Genomic DNA, 16,724 nt, shown 5'->3' on the forward strand with positions numbered 1-16,724 from the left:
CGTCATCACCGCCCCCTGACGTCATCGCGAAGCCGACGTAACCTTTTTTTTCCCTTTTTTTCCCCATTTCCCCACCCCTCCCGCCTCCCGACCCGGTCAAAGGGGAAAGGTCAGGGAGGCGGAAGCGCTCTCACAGCTCCCTCGGCCTCCTCGGTTCTGGCCGGGCCGATGAGCGTGTCCCTGGTGGTGATCCGGCTGGAGCTGGCCGAGCACTCCCCGCTCCCCGCCGCCTTCTCCTACAGCGCGGCCGGTGAGTCCCTCCCTGCCGCTCCGCTTCCCTCACAAACCCCCGGGGGGGGGTGGTGGTGGTGGTGGGGTGGTCCCTCTCCTCCTCCTCCTCATCATCATCTCCCCGGGGGTCACCGTCCGGGTGGGTGCCGGTGCCGCAGCTCCGCTCTCACCGCTTCTTTTCCTTCCTACGCAGCTCCGGAGATGGCTGCGGAAAGCACCGGGGCGGCCCCGACTTCCGTGCCCTCCTGTTTAGAGGGGAAAGGCCCCGGTGAGAGGGCGGCCATCCTCCACCAACACCTCGGCCGCAGGGAGATGACCGATGTGATCATTGAGACCATCCAGCCACGGACAGGTACCGGCCCCCGGGGTGGGAAACGCCGGTTCGGGGTGGAGTATGGGGGGGTTGTGTCTGTCGGGAGGTGCTGCGGGGCTGGAGTCGGTCACAGCGGTGGGAAAATGAGGGGAGAAGCCGAGGAGTGGGTGCTGGGGGCTGGGTAGGAGAGCTGGTTGTTGCTAGCAAACAGTGCCCACTCCATAAAGGGTTAAGTGTTTGGGGGGTGGTTGGTGTTTTGGGTGCTCTGTAGGTGTTTAAATTCCCTGCTCCAGGGGGAGTTTCAAGATGGAAACTCTTCGGTTGTGTGGAATGTCTGAGCTGCTGTTGGAGCAGCCTCTGTGCCAGGCTCTCCTCACCCCTCCCCAGCAAACCTCTCCCTGTTGGGGTTTCAGCCCGGGGGTCCTCCTGGGGGCTGGCACCCCCTTGTCTGACAGCTCTGGAGTTTCTCCTGAAACAGCAGAGAGGGGAAACAACTCCTGCTGCTGCTTTCCAGGGTTGTATTTTGGTGTCTCTGGGTGCTGTGCAGGCTGAGGGAGCAGCAACGTTTCCGAGGTGCTGTCAGTAACAGGGAAACTTTTCATTTGGGGAAAAAAAAAAAAGATGAACCAAAGGCTGCCGTGGAAGGAAGAAAATCCTCAGAAGCCACATCTGCTGAGGACAAAACTAAACATGAGGATCAAAGCCAAGAGCATGAAGCTGCTCCAGATTCTCCTTCCAAACAGCTCCCTGACCAGATCTCCTTCTTCAGTGGGAATCCCTCAGTGGAAATCGTTCATGGCATCATGCACCTCTACAAAACCAAGTAAGGATGGCTCAGTAATTGGAGTGCTGGTGGGGACAGAGCTCCTGAACAACACCCACCCCACCTCCACCCAGAAGGGTGAGCCCATCACCCCGGGGCTGTGGCTGGGACAAACAGGAAGGGTGACTCACAGCTGGGTCCTGAGTTAATGGTGCAGCTTGGGGCTGGCCCAGGTCTTGTCCCCCTCCCCCTTTCTCCCTTCCCCACTGCTGTGGGTGACATTGCTCTAGGCTGAGGTTACATCCCAGGGCTGTAAGATGAATGTGAGTTCCTAAAGAAATGGTGTTTGAAATGATGGGGAATGTTGGAAGGATCTGGAAGGTGTCCACAGCAGAGTCACTGAAATGCTCAGAGGGCTGAGCAGCTCCCTGGGAAGCCAGGCTGAGGGATTGGGGTTGTTCAGCCTGGAGAAGAGGAGGCTCCCAGGGGAGCTCAGAGCAACCTCCCAATATCTGAAGGGGCTACAAGAAAGCTGGGGGAGGGCTTTGGACACAGAGGGGTAGGGAGAGGAGAAGGGAAATGGGTTAAAACTTGAAGAGGGGAGATTGAGGTTGGACATTAGGAAGAAATTGTTTAATTTGAGGGTGCTGAGCCCCTGGCCCAGGTTTCCCAGAGAAGCTGTGGCTGCCCTATCCCTGGCAGTGTTGGATTCCAGGTTGGATGGGGCTTGGAGCACCCTGGGCTGGTGGGAGGTGTCCCTGCCCATGGAAAGGGGTTGGAACTGGATGAGCTTTAAGGTCCCTTCCAAGCAGTCTGGGATTTTATGTTTGAAAGGGATCTCAGGATGAGGTTGTGCTCCCTGGGGTCTTGGCAGAGGCCTGAGGAGGAGGCAGGGGGCTTCATCCCAGCTTTCAGGGATGGAGCCTTTCCCTGTCACTCTGTGAGAACTCCCATTCTGCCAGGAGACACCGAGAGGGTGTTTGACATGGAAACAAAACATGGCTCATTGGTTCTTGGGACAGTTCTGAGCACCCACAGCTGCCAACTTCAAATGTTTCATAGAAAAATCCTTCCTGGCCAACCCCCTGTTCACTGGGGCTGCCTGACTGAATCCCAAGTGGGTTATTGCTTCCCACAGCCCCTTGCTTCTCCTCTAGCAAGAAATGTGCTAGAGGGTTTAAGGTTGGTGCCAAAGCTGTCGTGGAGATGTGTTGTACCCAGCTCTGCCCCTGCCCTCTCCCAGAGGAGGTGAGGTTGTGTCACTGCTGTCCCCTCAGCAAGATGACCTCTCTGAAAGAAGACGTGCGGCGCAGTGCCATGCTCTGCATCCTCACTGTCCCTGCCACCATGACCAGCCACGACCTGATGAAGTTTGTGGCTTCCTTCTGTGAAGTTATTGAGCACATGAAGATCATCAGAGACTCCACTCCCAACCAGTACATGGTGCTCATCAAGTTCAGCTCCCAGGTAAGCACCAGGAGCCCTCTTGCTGTCAAAGGGACTGTGCTGTCACAGGTAGGAGAGCTGCCTGCCCAAAACTTGTAGCCCAGCTTGCACTTTATCCTCTGAGAAACACTCCAGAGCATTCCTGGGGCTGCAGGCAGGGACTGGTCCCACTCCTAGACCTGGAGATGTGTCCCTGCCATGTTCTCACTTTTTGTTCAGCCTGGAGAAGAGGAGGCTCCAAGGTGAGCAGCCTTCCAGTATCTGCAGGGGGCTACAAGAAAGCTGGGGTGGGGTTTTTGACAGAGGTGTGCAGTGAGAGGACAAGGGGAAGTGGTTTCAGACTGGGAGAGAGAGTGTTTAGTTTGGATATTAGGAAGAAATTTTTTATTTGAGGGTGGGGAGACTCTGGCACAGGTTGCCCAGAGAAGCTGTGGCTGCCCCATCCCTGGCAGTGTTGAATTCCAGGCTGGATGGGGCTTGGAGCATCCTGGGCTGGGGGAGGTGTCCCTGCCCATGCAGGGGGGTTGGATCTTGATGATCTTTAAGGCCCCTTCCAACCCAAACCAGTCTGGGATTCTACCCAATTCTTCTTGTCAGGATATTTAAGAAATAGTTATTAAGGAGCTGGGTATGGTGCTTGACCTGGGACCAGTGAAATGGATCCTCTCCCCCCTGTTAAATTCTTCCTTTCCCTGGCACCAATATCAGTGTCCTGCCATCTGGCTCTCTGAAATTTATCCCAGAGATCAAGTTTGCTTTGGGAATACACTGGAAATGCTGACAGAGGGCAAAGCAGCTCCTGGAGGGAAATCTGTGGCTGCTGCTGCTGAGGGCTCAGCTCTCCAGGAGCCCTCACTGCACCACCACCAAGCTGCACTGTCTGAAACCCCTCCTCTGGGGGCAGGGGGGTTGGAGGAGGGGGGAAGAGGTGATGCAGCAAATTTCTCCTCCTCTTCCTCAGTTGGATCAGTGGAAGTTTTCCTCACTCTCCTCCTCTGCTCTGGGCAGGCTGATGCTGACAGCTTCTACATGGCCTGCAATGGCCGCCAGTTCAACTCCATTGAGGAGGATGTTTGCCAACTGGTCTATGTGGAAAGGGCTGAAGTCTTCAAATCAGAAGATGTGAGTTGTTTTTTGTTTTGTTTCCTCCACACTTGAGAGAATTTTAATAATGTTACTTGGAGGGCAGAAAGCTCTGTGTCCCAATCCAGTGCTGCTGACATCTGGGAGAGTTTGTTTGGTGGCAGCAGGATCTCTGACCCAAACCTGCTGTGGGCAGTAGCTCTGGTGAATCCAGGAAGCAGAGTGGGGCTGGTGGTTGCCACAAGGAGGATCCTGTCTGGGGGCTGTTGAACCTTGTGGATCACTTTTTCTCTTTTCCAAGTTCCTCACCACCATGTGGACTCCCAGGGGAACTCTGCAGTGCTTTCTTTTCTCTGATGTGGGTGCTTCGTGTGTGGTGACTGAGGGTGCTGAGCAATTTGCTGCTCTTTTAAGGGTGCCAGCCTGCCCGTGATGGATCTGACAGAGCTCCCCAAGTGCACTGTGTGCCTGGAGAGGATGGATGAGTCTGTGAACGGGATCCTCACCACCCTCTGCAACCACAGCTTCCACAGCCAGTGTCTGCAGCGCTGGGAGGACACCACGTAAGAGCCTTTTCTTTTTATCTCCACATCTAGGATTCTGGTTTGAGTGTGGTGGTTGTGTACTGACAAGACTGGTTCTGCTCCTCAGAGTTTTGGGGGCAGGAATTGCTGCCAGTTCTAATGCTCTTCTCTTCCCATTAAGGGACTCCCAGAGAGAAATCTCTCCCCGCCAGATGTAATTGAACAATGTTTCCCTTGGGCCTCAATACCAAGGCAAGGAGAGAGTTGTGAAGTAATGCTGATCATTTAAAAGTATTTTAGCATAGAGACACCGGAGCAAACAGCCTGGGATGCAGACACAGCCCTGCTCCCCTCAGCCTTGGGTGTCTGTTGGGTCACTGGATTCCTCCGTGTGGCTGAGGCTGTGCTGCAGACAGATCTACTGAGCTTGGGGCCCTTTGGGAGCTCTGCAGTCTTGTGTCTCACTTAGATGCTGGGAGAGGGTGAAGAAAACCTGGGCAAGAGCAAGTGTGTGGGGACACAGGACTGGTGAGGGAGGCAGGGGTGGTGACAGGGTCACTCAGTGCATGGGGAGGGGGAGGCAGCTGCTCTGTCCAGGCTCTGGGCAGTGCTGGGGACCAGAATTGCCTCTGCCTTTGAAGCAGCTCCTGCTGCTGCTTAACCTTTCCTATTCTTGCTTTTCCCATCCTTCACATCCCTGCAGATGGGGATTTCAGTCTGTCTGAGCTCTGGACTGCAGAGCCCCTGGCTGCCACACAGGTCCTGCTATCAGTTGTGCATATTTTGCATTCTTCTGGATGCTGTTTTGCTGGTTTGCTGCACATCAGGCAGGCACAGATCCTGCAGCAGAAAGCTGCTGTTCTCCACTGTGTTCTCTGTGCCACTGGTACCTCAGGTTGCCTGATTCTCTGGTGGAGTGTGAGGAAGATTTCAGCCCTCTCTGTACCATTTGTAAGCCAAAGTAACAGAACCTTGGTAAAATGAATCAGCTTTGTAGCTATTCAAGTTTGAGCTGCTTTGCCCCATAAATCAAAACCAGTTTACATTGGAAGCAGAGGAGCTTAGCCAGTGTAGGAGCAAGATCCAAATTAGCACTTAAATATCTAGTATACAGTTTAAGCACAACTTACTCCCAGTCCAGAAGAATGAGAAAAGAAAATCCCTGTGCACTTTGCTGAGGCACCAGGGAGGCTGTAAGTGCCTGAGTCTGTGTAGAAAGCTGACTGCAATCCAATTGCCTCCTCCCTTGAATATTTCTGTAGCTTATCCAGCAGCTAATGAAAAATACATAAAGAGTCCTGGCAGCAGGCTGCTCAGCCTCAGTTAACCCTGCACCCCAGCTGAGCTTCTGGTGCTTAGGGTCTGGGCAGAGCTTCCTTCTGGCCTTGGCTCTTCTGTCTCTCTGGCAGCACAGGGGTGTAATTTCAAAAGAAATGATAGTGGGGTGCCTGCTCCTGGTCTTCCTGGGGTACAGTCATGGGATGTTCCTCCTGGAAGGGCTGAGACTGAACCTGTTGTGTTGGGGTGAGATGTAGGCATCTCCTCATCTCCTCAGGGCTGTTTGCAAAGTGTCAGTGCCTCCCTCCCTGCTCTCCTCAGCAGTCTGGAGTTACAATGTGTAGTTACAACAGCGTGTAGCTGCTGTGTAAAACCCTGCAGGTGACGGGGAGCTGGCAGCAGGCTGAGGAGTGATGTTCTGAGCCATGTAACACATCTGCACCAGCCCTTCTTCCTTCCAGTCTTCCTTCAGCTTTTTTCCTTGCTGGCAGAGGCTGAGGTTGCTGGCAGCCCTGCTGAGGCTTTGGGTTGCAGATGTTCTCTACACCTGGACTGCAGCAAAACCAGATGAAGCTGAGACTGTCAATTGGCTTTGGAAGAATTTGTTCTTTGTTCTCCTGTCACTGGCTCAGAACCAGCAGCCTGGTGTGGAAGGGAGGCAAATCTGAGTGGGGTGAACGTGAGCTGAGAGGTGTGAGCATGTAAGGAGCATCCCACTCCAGAAAGCATTTACTCTCTGGCTGTCTTTTTAATTACCCTAATTTTAAGCTGGAGCTGCTTGTGTCTGATCGGGGTGTTTATTGCCCTCTAGGTGTCCTGTCTGCAGATACTGCCAAACGCCTGAGCCCGTGGAAGAGAACAAGTGTTTTGAGTGTGGAGTTCAAGAAGTAAGTAGGTGGGTGGATGGTGAGTGAGATCTAGACTAGATCTGACTGCACAGCTGCTCAGCTGCTTTTAGGGTTCATCCTGTGGCTGATTTTACCAGTCCATGGTGTATCTGCTTTCCCCTTGAGGTGGAATCAGGAATGGGAAGGGATCTGCCCTCCCAGGTTTCCTGTCCTGACCAACGTTTCTGGTTCTTGGAAAGAAGTATCAGCACATAGCCTGATCAGAGGAGCATGAGAGCAAGCAGCTAAGCCAACACTTGATCTTGGTGGTCCCTCCTGGTCTGTGCTCTTCAGAGCTTGCTTTTGGGCTCCTGCTGAGGTTCCTTGTTCCCTATCCAATCCCATTCTTGTGGATCTGTCCAGGTGCTCAGACCCTGCAGGCTGGGATGAGCCAGTACCTCCTCCTCTAAACACCCCTCCAAGACTGACTTTGACAAAGGAGAGGGGAGGGAAAGGAAACCCTGTTGGCTTTCTAAGAATGTCCCCAGCAGCAGCAGGCCACCGTGGTGGTGCCAGCACCTGGCAGTGCTGTGTGCACAGAGCTTTCTCCTTCTGTTGACAGAACCTTTGGATCTGCCTGATCTGTGGGCACATCGGCTGCGGGCGCTACGTCAGCCGCCACGCTTACAAACACTTTGAGGAGACCCAGCACACCTATGCCATGCAGCTGACCAACCACAGGGTCTGGGACTATGCTGGAGGTCAGTGCTCCCCTCTTGTAGGGTCACCTTCTTTGTAAAACAGCTTTGGGGACTCCCTCGGTGAGTCTACTTGTGAAAGAGTTGGCTTGGAGATTAAGGGGTTTGTATCTGTACTAATAGTCTTCTGGGAACATCCATCTCGTCCCTAGCAGCAGTTTCTGTGGGGCTGTAGCAGATGGAGGAGGGAGAAGATGATTCTGTAATGAACCAGGGCAGTCCTCAGGTCTCTGCAGAATGTTTGTTACTCCCTTTCCATCAATTTGCCCTGAGGTATGGGAACGGGCTGGGTCATAAATACCCTGTAAGGTGTCTGTGCAAAGTCTGATAAATAACAAATACATCTGTTGTTGGCTTCCTGCCTTGCTAATATGCTGTTGCAGCAGTCTGCATGGTTAATTGTGCTGCATAAAGTATTTCCACTGGTGGCAACCTGGGTGTTCTTAAGCTAAAACTCCCTGTGGCTGGATTTTCTCTCTTCAGATAACTACGTCCATCGTCTGGTTGCAAGTAAAACTGATGGGAAGATAGTTCAGTATGAGTGCGAGGGAGATATGTGTCAGGAAGAGAAAATTGATGCCTTACAATTAGAGGTAAATATTTGAGCTTGTTGGACTCTGCTTTGTGCTGCTCTATGGAAGTGTTTCCAATCCAGATATCACGACAGGAAAATTACATCAGCTTATGCAGCAGACCTGCTCCCTGCGTGTAGGCAATCATCTTCAGGCAGAAGCAGGATGTTTTTAACTGCTTTTCTGTTAAAAAAAACCACAGAAAAAACCAAAACACAAAAAGCACAACCCTCTTGGCTCTGCAAAGCCAATGCAGCAGGGTAAGCTGGCTGCAGTTTCATCCTGTCTTCACTGGTAGGTTGAAGATTAGCTGGTTATGCTCATACAGACACTCTGGTCACTGGAAAGAGAGAGAGAGAGAGAGAGAGAGAGAGAGAGAGAGAGAGAGAGAGAAATGGGTCCAAGTGCCCAGAATCCCCCACCAGACCCATGGTGGTGGAACTGGGCCTCGATGGAGGAGCCTGGCTGTGTGTGGCACTGTCACCTGGAGCAGTTCAGTGTGTCAGCCCAGGAACCCACAGCTGTGTGCTTACCTCTGCTAGCAAAGAAACTGAGAGGCTCAGCTGATCCCAGCCCTGCTGCCTTCTCCTGAGCAGATAAGCTTCATTTTGTACCCCTTGGCCTGCTTCTCCTCTCCTAACTGGAAAAGTAAGAGAGAGAAGCTCAGAGTGAGTGCTCTGCTGAGCAGCCAGACTGCAGCATGAGTTCAGCCGCATTAAACACAAGGGGATCTGAGGAGGAGCAGCCCAGAGAGGCTTCACAGGCTTATTGCTCAAATAAATATTTGGCTGCTTTTCCGTGGATTTTCTGAAGTAACACTTAGGTGCTAAACTGGCTATTTTTAACCCTTTTTTTTCTCTTGAGGTTGGTGCTTAAAGTCCTGAAGACCTCTCTAGCTCAGGGGATCTAAATATTTCTGGAGAACATGAATTTGGCAGCGTGTTTTGGCACCCTGATAGTACTGAGAGTGTTCAAGGCTTTTTGCACATCTTTAATTCTGCAGTGAACACCTAATCTGGTGCTTATTAGCCTGATGATAAGAAGCCATCAGGTTTTCCAACCTTTTTGTACCTCATTTGCAGAACCAGGAAGGGAAAAGGGGGGGTGTAAGGCTGGTGTCCTTGTTCAGATGCCAAAACAAGGCTGGAAAGGGCCCTGCTTGTTGGAGAGCAATAACTGTGCCTCATTAAACACAGCTGAGGATGCTTTCTCAGAGACCTCCTTTCAGGGATGGTGGATATATGCACTTACCCTTCAGCCTTGGATTCTGGGCCTTTGGGGTCTCAGACTGACATGACAGGGGGGGCTGATGTTTTAATTTTCCTCTGGAGTATAAAACTTGTAGAGCTTTATTGCCACTACAACAAAAAATCTGCCTCATCTTAAAAAAACTTTCTGGCATGGTACTGAGAACAGCTTTATAGAACTTGCACTTGATCCTTGCTGTGCTCTGAAGGCTTTCCTTGACTTCCAGCAATTAATGGGTTTGATTTTTGAAGTCAAATTGGTGAAAGACATCTGGTGGATCTGCACTGGGGGTGTCCTGTGTGCTCAGTTCCACCTGATGAAATTGATTTGGATGTTGGAGCCCTTTGGGCTTCTGAAGCCACTTCTGTGGCCACTCTTGTGGCAAAGCTGACTGGGCTGTGTGTCTCTCCTGTGTCTGCAGTATTCCTATTTGCTAACGAGCCAGCTGGAATCACAGAGAATCTATTGGGAGAACAAGATAGTCCGGATAGAAAAGGATACAGCTGAAGAGGTGAGCTCTGCCCTGGGTTGGTGTGAAAGCTCTGCTGAAACAGGCCCCTGGATGCTGCTTGGGTAAAGGGGAGCTGGAGCCTGGTGCAGCCTGTTTCACCACCAGCTGAGAAAATTGGCTCCCAAACCTATCCCTTATCTGGATGCTGAGATCTGGCAATTTGCTGCTCAGTGGTGCAGAAGGAGGTAGATTGCTGCCTAGATTGAAGGGTGATTTAAATGCAGGGCTCAGGAAACTGCAGCAGTGGTGGAAACAAGTCTGTGGTGCTGCAGGATCCCTGCCTGCTGCTGCCATCCATCTCCCTCTGACGTGTCTCTCCAGGGAAGGTTAGTGTAGCAGAGACAATATGACTTTAATTTGCTCGGCTGCAGAAAGTGGTAGCAGTCTTTCTGCTCCAAATGCATATTGATTTGCCCTTTCTTTTTGATCCCCTATCTCTCCTCCTCACCCTTTGGGAAAAGTTCAGAGCCTCCTCCTATGAAGCATTCTGTAAGGCAGGACTGCTTCAAAATGTCAGGAGCAGAAATCCTCTGGGAATATTGGAAATGCTTCTCACTCTACATGGATCTTTTTGGACAGGTTTGAAGTGAGTCAGGATTTCAGGTCAGGTCCTGAGCTGAACTTCCCACGTGACTTCTAATGAACCATTTAGGAGTTGCAGTTAAGTAGCATCATAAATGGAGGAATTGTGACCATCGACATCCTCACCATTGACCTTGGTCTAAAGAACAGCCCCAGAAACCTTATGGAGAGCCCTGTGAAAGGAAAAGCTGTAGCAAAAGTCAACTGGCACGTGACCAGGAAACAGGAGCCACAAAGCAACTTGGAAGTGAAAGGCCTGAGAGATGCCCCAAACATGGTTTCAAGTTTAAAGCCCTTACAGTTTTATTCATGGCACTCGCTCTGTGCCGGTCTGGCCTGGCTCGGTGCCACCATGCAGTGTATTCCATTATCAGTGCTCAGGCTACTTCCCAAATTAACCATCAGCTGCATAAACATTCAGTGATTAAGGCCGGAAGGCTTAAAACCTGCTCTGCATTGACTCTGGCATCAGGGAAGGCACCATGTGTGCTGACACTGACATTTATCCAGATTGCTCCTTCAGGAAAGCATTTTTCCTGTCTCCCCTACACACGAGCATGCTTTTGACTGGGACAGAGGAGAAATGGTTATTTCTGCCTGTAAATCTCCTGCAAGCCTTGTGTGAGGGGTTCTGTGCAGTGCCTAGAGACTGAGAGCCTGGTTTTCTTCAGCAGCAGCAGCCTGGAGCTGGGAGCTGGGAGGGAGAGGGGAAGAGGAAGCCAACGTACGTGTGTTTCTGTTTGTGTTTTGCATGAGTAAGATATTGGTGTCAGTAGGTCACAGCCTTATGGCAGGGAGCTGCTGAGTCAGGGCTGAGCAAAGTGCCATGCTCCTTTTCAGACTTTGACACCATACTTTATCTGAGGTTTTGTTGAAAACGAGCAAAACCCTGGCATTGTGAAGCCCTGAGATGGAAATGGGAGTTTACTGACAGCTACAAAAGAGCCCCAGAAAGAATGGCTGAGCTGCAGTCAGTAAGAAGTTAAGGATCTGATGCAGCTTTTGTCTGAAGGGGGTGCCTGGCACAGATCTGCAGGCTGAGTTGCTGCTCTGTGTGAGCAGCTCCCACGGCAACGTGGGTCCTCCTTGGGGTGCTGTGAGCTGCAAAGGCAGAGGGGCTTCCTCCAAATAAAGCCTTTTTTTGCCTCAAAGCTTTCTCTCACCTGGGGATGGTAATTGGTCAAAGTCTAGAAACCACTCCAGAAAAATGAATGCCCTTAATGAAAGCCCAGAGGACTTTGATCGCTTTGTGTGTTTGTTTTTACAGATTAACAACATGAAGACCAAATTTAAAGAGACCATTGAGAAGTGTGACAGCCTGGAGCAGAGGCTGAATGACTTGCTCAAAGAAAAGCAGTCTGTGGAAAGGAAGTGAGTCCCCCTGCCAGGTTCAGTTCCATGCAGCCATTAAACTGCTGTGCACTGGCATCCAAAAAGAAACAAATCTTGCTATTCCTGGACAATTGTGAGCTATTTAAACCCCTATACTGAGAACACAGCTTATTTTTTTTTCTTTTTTCTTTTTTTTTTTTTTTTTTTTTTTAAAAAAAAAAACCAGCTCTGCTTTCTGTAGGTGTTCACAAATGGAAAGTGCCTGTAGAGTTGGAACCACAGCTTTTTGGGCTCTTGGCCCTTTTTACACAGTCTGCATGTTTAGCATTCAGTAATCCTCCCTCTGCCTGCTTGGGAGGAGCCACCAGCCTGCTCCACAATTGGCAGAGATACATCCAGAGAAAAGAAAAGCAGCTCAGCAGAGCCTGCACAGAGGAAAATGTAGATTTTTATTTATTTTTTTTTTAAGGAAGTGCCTGGCTGGAAGATGTCAAGCCTGAGGACTGTCTGCTCCCCTCCTCCCACCATCCCCACTGCCTCTCCAGCAGTCCTGGTCAGAGCAGGGAGCCTGGGCTGGGCTCCTGCATCTCACCTTGCTGAGGGGAGGGGAGAGGAGGCTGTGTATGATGCCAACAAGCTCTGAGGGCAAAAACACTGAGTTGTTAGGAGCAGGGAAGCACTGTCTGTGAAATGAGGCTCCTGCTATCTTCAGGGTCTTGTTCCCAGGAGCATCAGCAGGCAGGAGCCAGCATCAGTCCCTTGGCTTTCCAAGGACCCTGTGTCATCTCTGTGCCCTTTTCAGCACTGATTCCATAAGTTGCAGATGTGTACTGAAGGTTCCAGTCCCCTGCTCCCCCACACACCCCCTGTGGGGGTTTGGTACAAGATGGAGTTGCCAAACTTGCAAGGGAAGGGATTCTTCTGAGTGTGGAGGGACAAAAGAGCTCAAGAAGGTGCTGAGACCTCTCACATAAACAATGTGAGAAGGGTTGGGCCAGGTGACCCCTGAAGTCCCTTCCAACCTGACATTCTGAAAAAAAACAAAAAAAGGAAAGGATTCTGTTTCACAACATCCCAGTCCATGTGCAGGGACACCAAACAGATGAGCAAGAGCTAGCAAGCCTTCAGCTGGGTCAAAAAATCCAGGAGGGGATTTCAGAGTTACCTTCCCTTGTCCATCTTTTCCCAGAAAACCAGGCTCCAGGTGGTTTTGGTGGGGCTGGGGGCCAATTGCCCTGGGGATTTGGAACAAAGAGGGTGCAGGAGGGTTTGGTCTGGTGTAGTGTGCTGCTTCCCTGACTCCTGCTTTTATTTGGAAGGTGTTCTCAGCTGAATAACAAAGTGGCCAAACTGTCCAACGAGCTGAAGGAGGAGCAAGAACTGAACAAGTGCTTGCGAGCCAATCAAGCCTTGCTGCAAAACAAACTGAAGGAGGAGGAGAGAGTGTTAAAGGAAACCTGTGAGCAGAAGGACCTGCAGATCTCTGAGATCCAGGAGCAGCTGAGGGATGTCATGTTCTACTTAGAGACACAACAGAAAATCAATCACCTCCCAGCTGAGACCCGACAGGAGATTCAGGAGGGACAGATCAACATTGCAGTGGCATCATCTGCCAGCTCCTCCACAGGGACCACGGGGAAACCTTCATCCAGGAGAGGCCGTGGCAAGAGGGGCAAGTGAAAAGCAGGATGCCCTGCTCCCCCCCCCTTGAAGCTGGTGCCTGGTGGCAGGCCAGGCTCACCTCTTGGGACTTTGGCTGGGAACACCCAGTTTACTAAAGCTCAGCTAGAAATTTTCTCTTCAGAGCTGCTCATAAAACTGGCTGCCAGTCACTTGGAAGTCTCTGTGGTATTTAAAAGCATTTCACTGCACTATTTAGCTATTTTTAGGCAGATCTTAATGCCTGTTTTGCCTTCCTACCTTTCCAAAGCCCCTCCTGTCATACATTTGACTTTCTTCTTGGAGAGTGTCCTGTTTTGGGGTGGGGGGGTGTGAATGTGTCAAACGTGGCATTCCTGGAGGGGAGGCTGCAGAGCAGGTGTGGTCCAGTGCCTGAGGCTCCTCCAGTTCTGGATTAAAAAGTATTCTCCAGTAAGAAAGGGTTTTATTTAATAAACAGTGTAAATTAGATTCTATACATTGCCTTTCAGTAGGTGCAGTCCTGGCACTGCAGAGCTGCTGGTACAAGGAGTAGAACTCTTGTTTGGAAATCAATTAAGGAGTGAGGTGTGGTAAAGAGACCATCTTAGTGACATAAGAAATTAAATGAGGCCTAAAGGCTTGTAATCTGGGATATTAAACACTTTAAGGGACTTTGCTACTATCTGTTTCTTCATTTTAAAGATGGCCTTTAAAGGGCCAGTGCTTGCTGACTGGGGGGCAGAGGGTGGGGATGGTTTATATGCTGGAAACTCTTTAAGGAGGGGGTTTTGCAGGTGTTTGTGCACACTGCATGGCTGTGTCCCCAGCTGCTGGGGGGTTCCAGCCCTGCTGCCAGGACCTCCAGTGCTTCCTCCACTCCAGGTTGAGGAAAACCACCAGGACAGTGTTCTAAAAGCTCTCAGCCAGGTCCCACCTCCCTGGCCACTAGATGCAGCTCTTGTCTCCTGTTCCCAGGCTCTGAAACATTTGCTCTGGGCTGGTAAAACCTTAGTGCTGTTTGTCCCACAGGTCTGCAGAGCCTGTCAGGGGAATTTGAGGATAAATTTGGGGTTGGTTGGTTGTTTTTTCTGTTAGTTTTCACTTCGAATATCGACCAGACTTGATGCTCTGGGGTGGGCAGTTTTACCCTGGCTGGAGACACCACTGCCCTGGCTGGTGGGTTGCAATCCCAGCATTTGAAGGCTGAACCTTTATTAAAACTGGTGAGGGGAGCCCTGTGGTTGTCTCTGCAAACCATGGAGTGAGGGAACCCCAGGAACAGCCCTGATCTCAACCTTCAGCTCCAAACCAGAGCCAAGGACCCAGGCAGCCAGGCTGTTCTTTCTGGGATTTGTTCTTTTTGGCTAAAGGAAAGGAGGGAGTTCCAGTAACCAGAGTGACTCTGGGAAGGTGAATCACTCTGATCTGCTTCCTGGGAGTGTTGAACTTTCTCACTGAAATCCAGGGCACTCACTGGGGCACTGGGGGCAGAAGCTCTGCCCTGCTCACCTGGAGCTTCACCTTTTCTAGCTCTGTAGCAGGAATGGACCCCAGCTCCTTTTCTAGTGTGGGGTTTGTACAACCAGGCTTCTGCCTGCTGTAAATGACTCTAAAGGACTTGGAGATGTACAACGCAGCTTGCTGTCCTAGAGAAACCATTTTATTGAAGATATATTTTTACACCATTGAAGATCCTCTGACCTTTTGCTGGAAGCTTGCTTTGTGTGGAACACTCAGATGCTGTCCTGTTCCTTGGAATTCCTTTTCAAAAAGTGCAGTTGGCAATGAAAGCAGCGTGCAGTATCTGTGTGCTCAACTGCAAGGGGAGGGAGAAGAGCAAAAAACACCTGATTTACTCTTCTTGAAGCCTTCCACTTTTTAACTCTAAGGCAAAGCTGACATAAACAGCTCTTGGTCATGTTTGGGTTGGGGTGAAGTTGGGTTCAGCTGAGCTGATGCAGGGGCAGGGCTGTTGGTTCTGGCTTGCAAGAAGTGTGCAGCTGGTGCAGAAAAAGCAACACCCAGGGAATACTTTAGCATTAAACCATTTCCCCAGCTTCTCCTACAATCCATCCCAGGTGGCAAAGCAACCCTCAGTGTCCATCCAGGTGTTTTTTTGCTGCTGTAGCTCAACCAGACTCCTCCTGGGGGGTGACACCCTCCCTTGCACACCCCCCAGTGGCACCGTGCAGGGCAGGAGCAGCCTGGGTGCAGCTTGAGCCCAGTCGTGGTGAAGGGAAAAGTCCCAGTGAAGGCTGCTCTGTGCTCCTGCTTTACCCCTCATCCAGACACCCTGGAAAAAGCCGTGGTGCTTTTGCCATCTGCAACTTGACCACCAGGCCAGCTCTGTGGGTGGTGACTCAGTGTCACCACAGCCAAAGGTTGCAGCAGCAACAAACTTCCTGAGCACTGGACAGCTGAGGTTGGCCAAGCTCCTGCTATGATGAAAAACCTTAAAATAGATTTATTTTCTTTTTTTTTTCCTTTTTTTTTAAATCATGAAAGAAACACACATAACCCTGATGAACAGCAGAGAGGTTCTACTGTCTGCTGTCTGGTGCCTGGAGTGGGATCAGAGAGCTCCAGGACAAACCTGCCTTGGCACTTGCCACGTGGCAGTAACGTGGAGGAGATCTCCCAGCAGGAGCAGGAGAGGAGGGACCTGCTCCCCCCCAAGGGGCTGCCAGTGCCCACCACCTTGGGTGACCCTCACCACATCCTCTGGAAAAGGTTCCCTGAATCCCAAGCTGGCAGAGAGGGAGCAGCACAGCAAAACCACCCCGGGATTCTGGGTCTGAGGGCAGGACAGTGCCAGCAAAAACCTTCTCAGGAGCCTCAGGTGTCAGCTCTGCCCCTCGGTGCCACCTGCTCCTGGAGGAGGTGACAGGGACCGAGCCTAGGAGAGGCTGTGGGATTTCCAGTGGCCAGGGAGAAAGGCAGATGGAGCAGGAAGCTTGGCAGAGTCCCTCCTGCTGGGAAGCTGCTGGAATCACACCAACAGCTGCTCCATGGAGGGGTGAGGAGCAGCACCTGCAGGCAGGGGGACAGCAGGGACAGAAAGGGACAAAGTCCCCCTGCCTGGAGGGGAAACACTGGGGGAGCAGGGCCCAGGGCTCTGCTGCTGTCCCTGCCTCATTCCAGGCTCTTCACAGAATCACAAAATGGTTTAGGTTGGAAGAGCCTCCAAGCTCATCCAGTCCAACCTTTGACCAACACCTTAATCTTAACTACTAAATCATATCCTTGAGGACCAGCTCCAAATCCCTTCTAAACACCTCCAGGGATGGTGACTCCATCACTGCCCTGCACAGGCAATTCCTCATCTGAGGGCTTCCCACCCCCCAACCTCCAGCACCCACAGGGGTTGTGCCTGGAGGTGACAGTCCCCTTCCAGTCCCCTCCCAGTCCCCTTCCTGCCCCAGCTCTGAGCAGGATCAGCTGAGGTGGAAGGGGCACCCAAGCACCAGGCCTCCAGCTGGTGGTTTCCATGAGCCCCTTCAAGGCCAGCCCAGCCCAGAGGACCCCATGAAGCTGAGCCACCCCTGGGTGCCACCCAGCTTGGGGTGACACCTGGGTGACATCCCTCTGTCCCACACAGCTCCAGGGACTCCTTAG

At 51.5% G+C, this 16,724-nt stretch overlaps 1 protein-coding gene across 1 annotated transcript; it reads left to right on the top strand.

The window, feature by feature from the left end:
- Positions 1–75: 75 nt before the first annotated feature.
- BRAP (BRCA1 associated protein) lies at positions 76–13,593 on the top strand. The gene is made up of 12 exons (XM_030460777.1): positions 76–250; positions 425–583; positions 1,166–1,367; positions 2,585–2,774; positions 3,762–3,875; positions 4,251–4,399; positions 6,450–6,525; positions 7,088–7,226; positions 7,707–7,816; positions 9,465–9,554; positions 11,404–11,507; positions 12,788–13,593. Exons 1-12 carry the CDS (start codon positions 169–171, stop codon positions 13,146–13,148), a joined length of 1,776 nt encoding a protein of 591 aa, XP_030316637.1. The 5' UTR covers positions 76–168; the 3' UTR covers positions 13,149–13,593.
- The last annotated feature ends 3,131 nt before the right edge of the window (positions 13,594–16,724 follow it).

Source organism: Calypte anna, chromosome 15 (assembly GCF_003957555.1).
Source record: "Calypte anna isolate BGI_N300 chromosome 15, bCalAnn1_v1.p, whole genome shotgun sequence".
NCBI classification, from domain to species: Eukaryota; Metazoa; Chordata; class Aves; order Apodiformes; family Trochilidae; genus Calypte; species Calypte anna.

What these genes read in the sequence shown, in the direction of transcription:
- BRAP (XM_030460777.1), top strand. Translation starts at nt 169, where the DNA reads ATGAGCGTGTCCCTGGTGGTGATCCGGCTGGAGCTGGCCGAGCACTCC. An exon ending in TTGAGTGTGGAGTTCAAGAA is followed by an intron (nt 6,526 to 7,087) that starts GTAAGTAGGTGG and finishes TTCTGTTGACAG; the next exon opens with AACCTTTGGATCTGCCTGAT. An exon ending in GGTCTGGGACTATGCTGGAG is followed by an intron (nt 7,227 to 7,706) that starts GTCAGTGCTCCC and finishes TTCTCTCTTCAG; the next exon opens with ATAACTACGTCCATCGTCTG.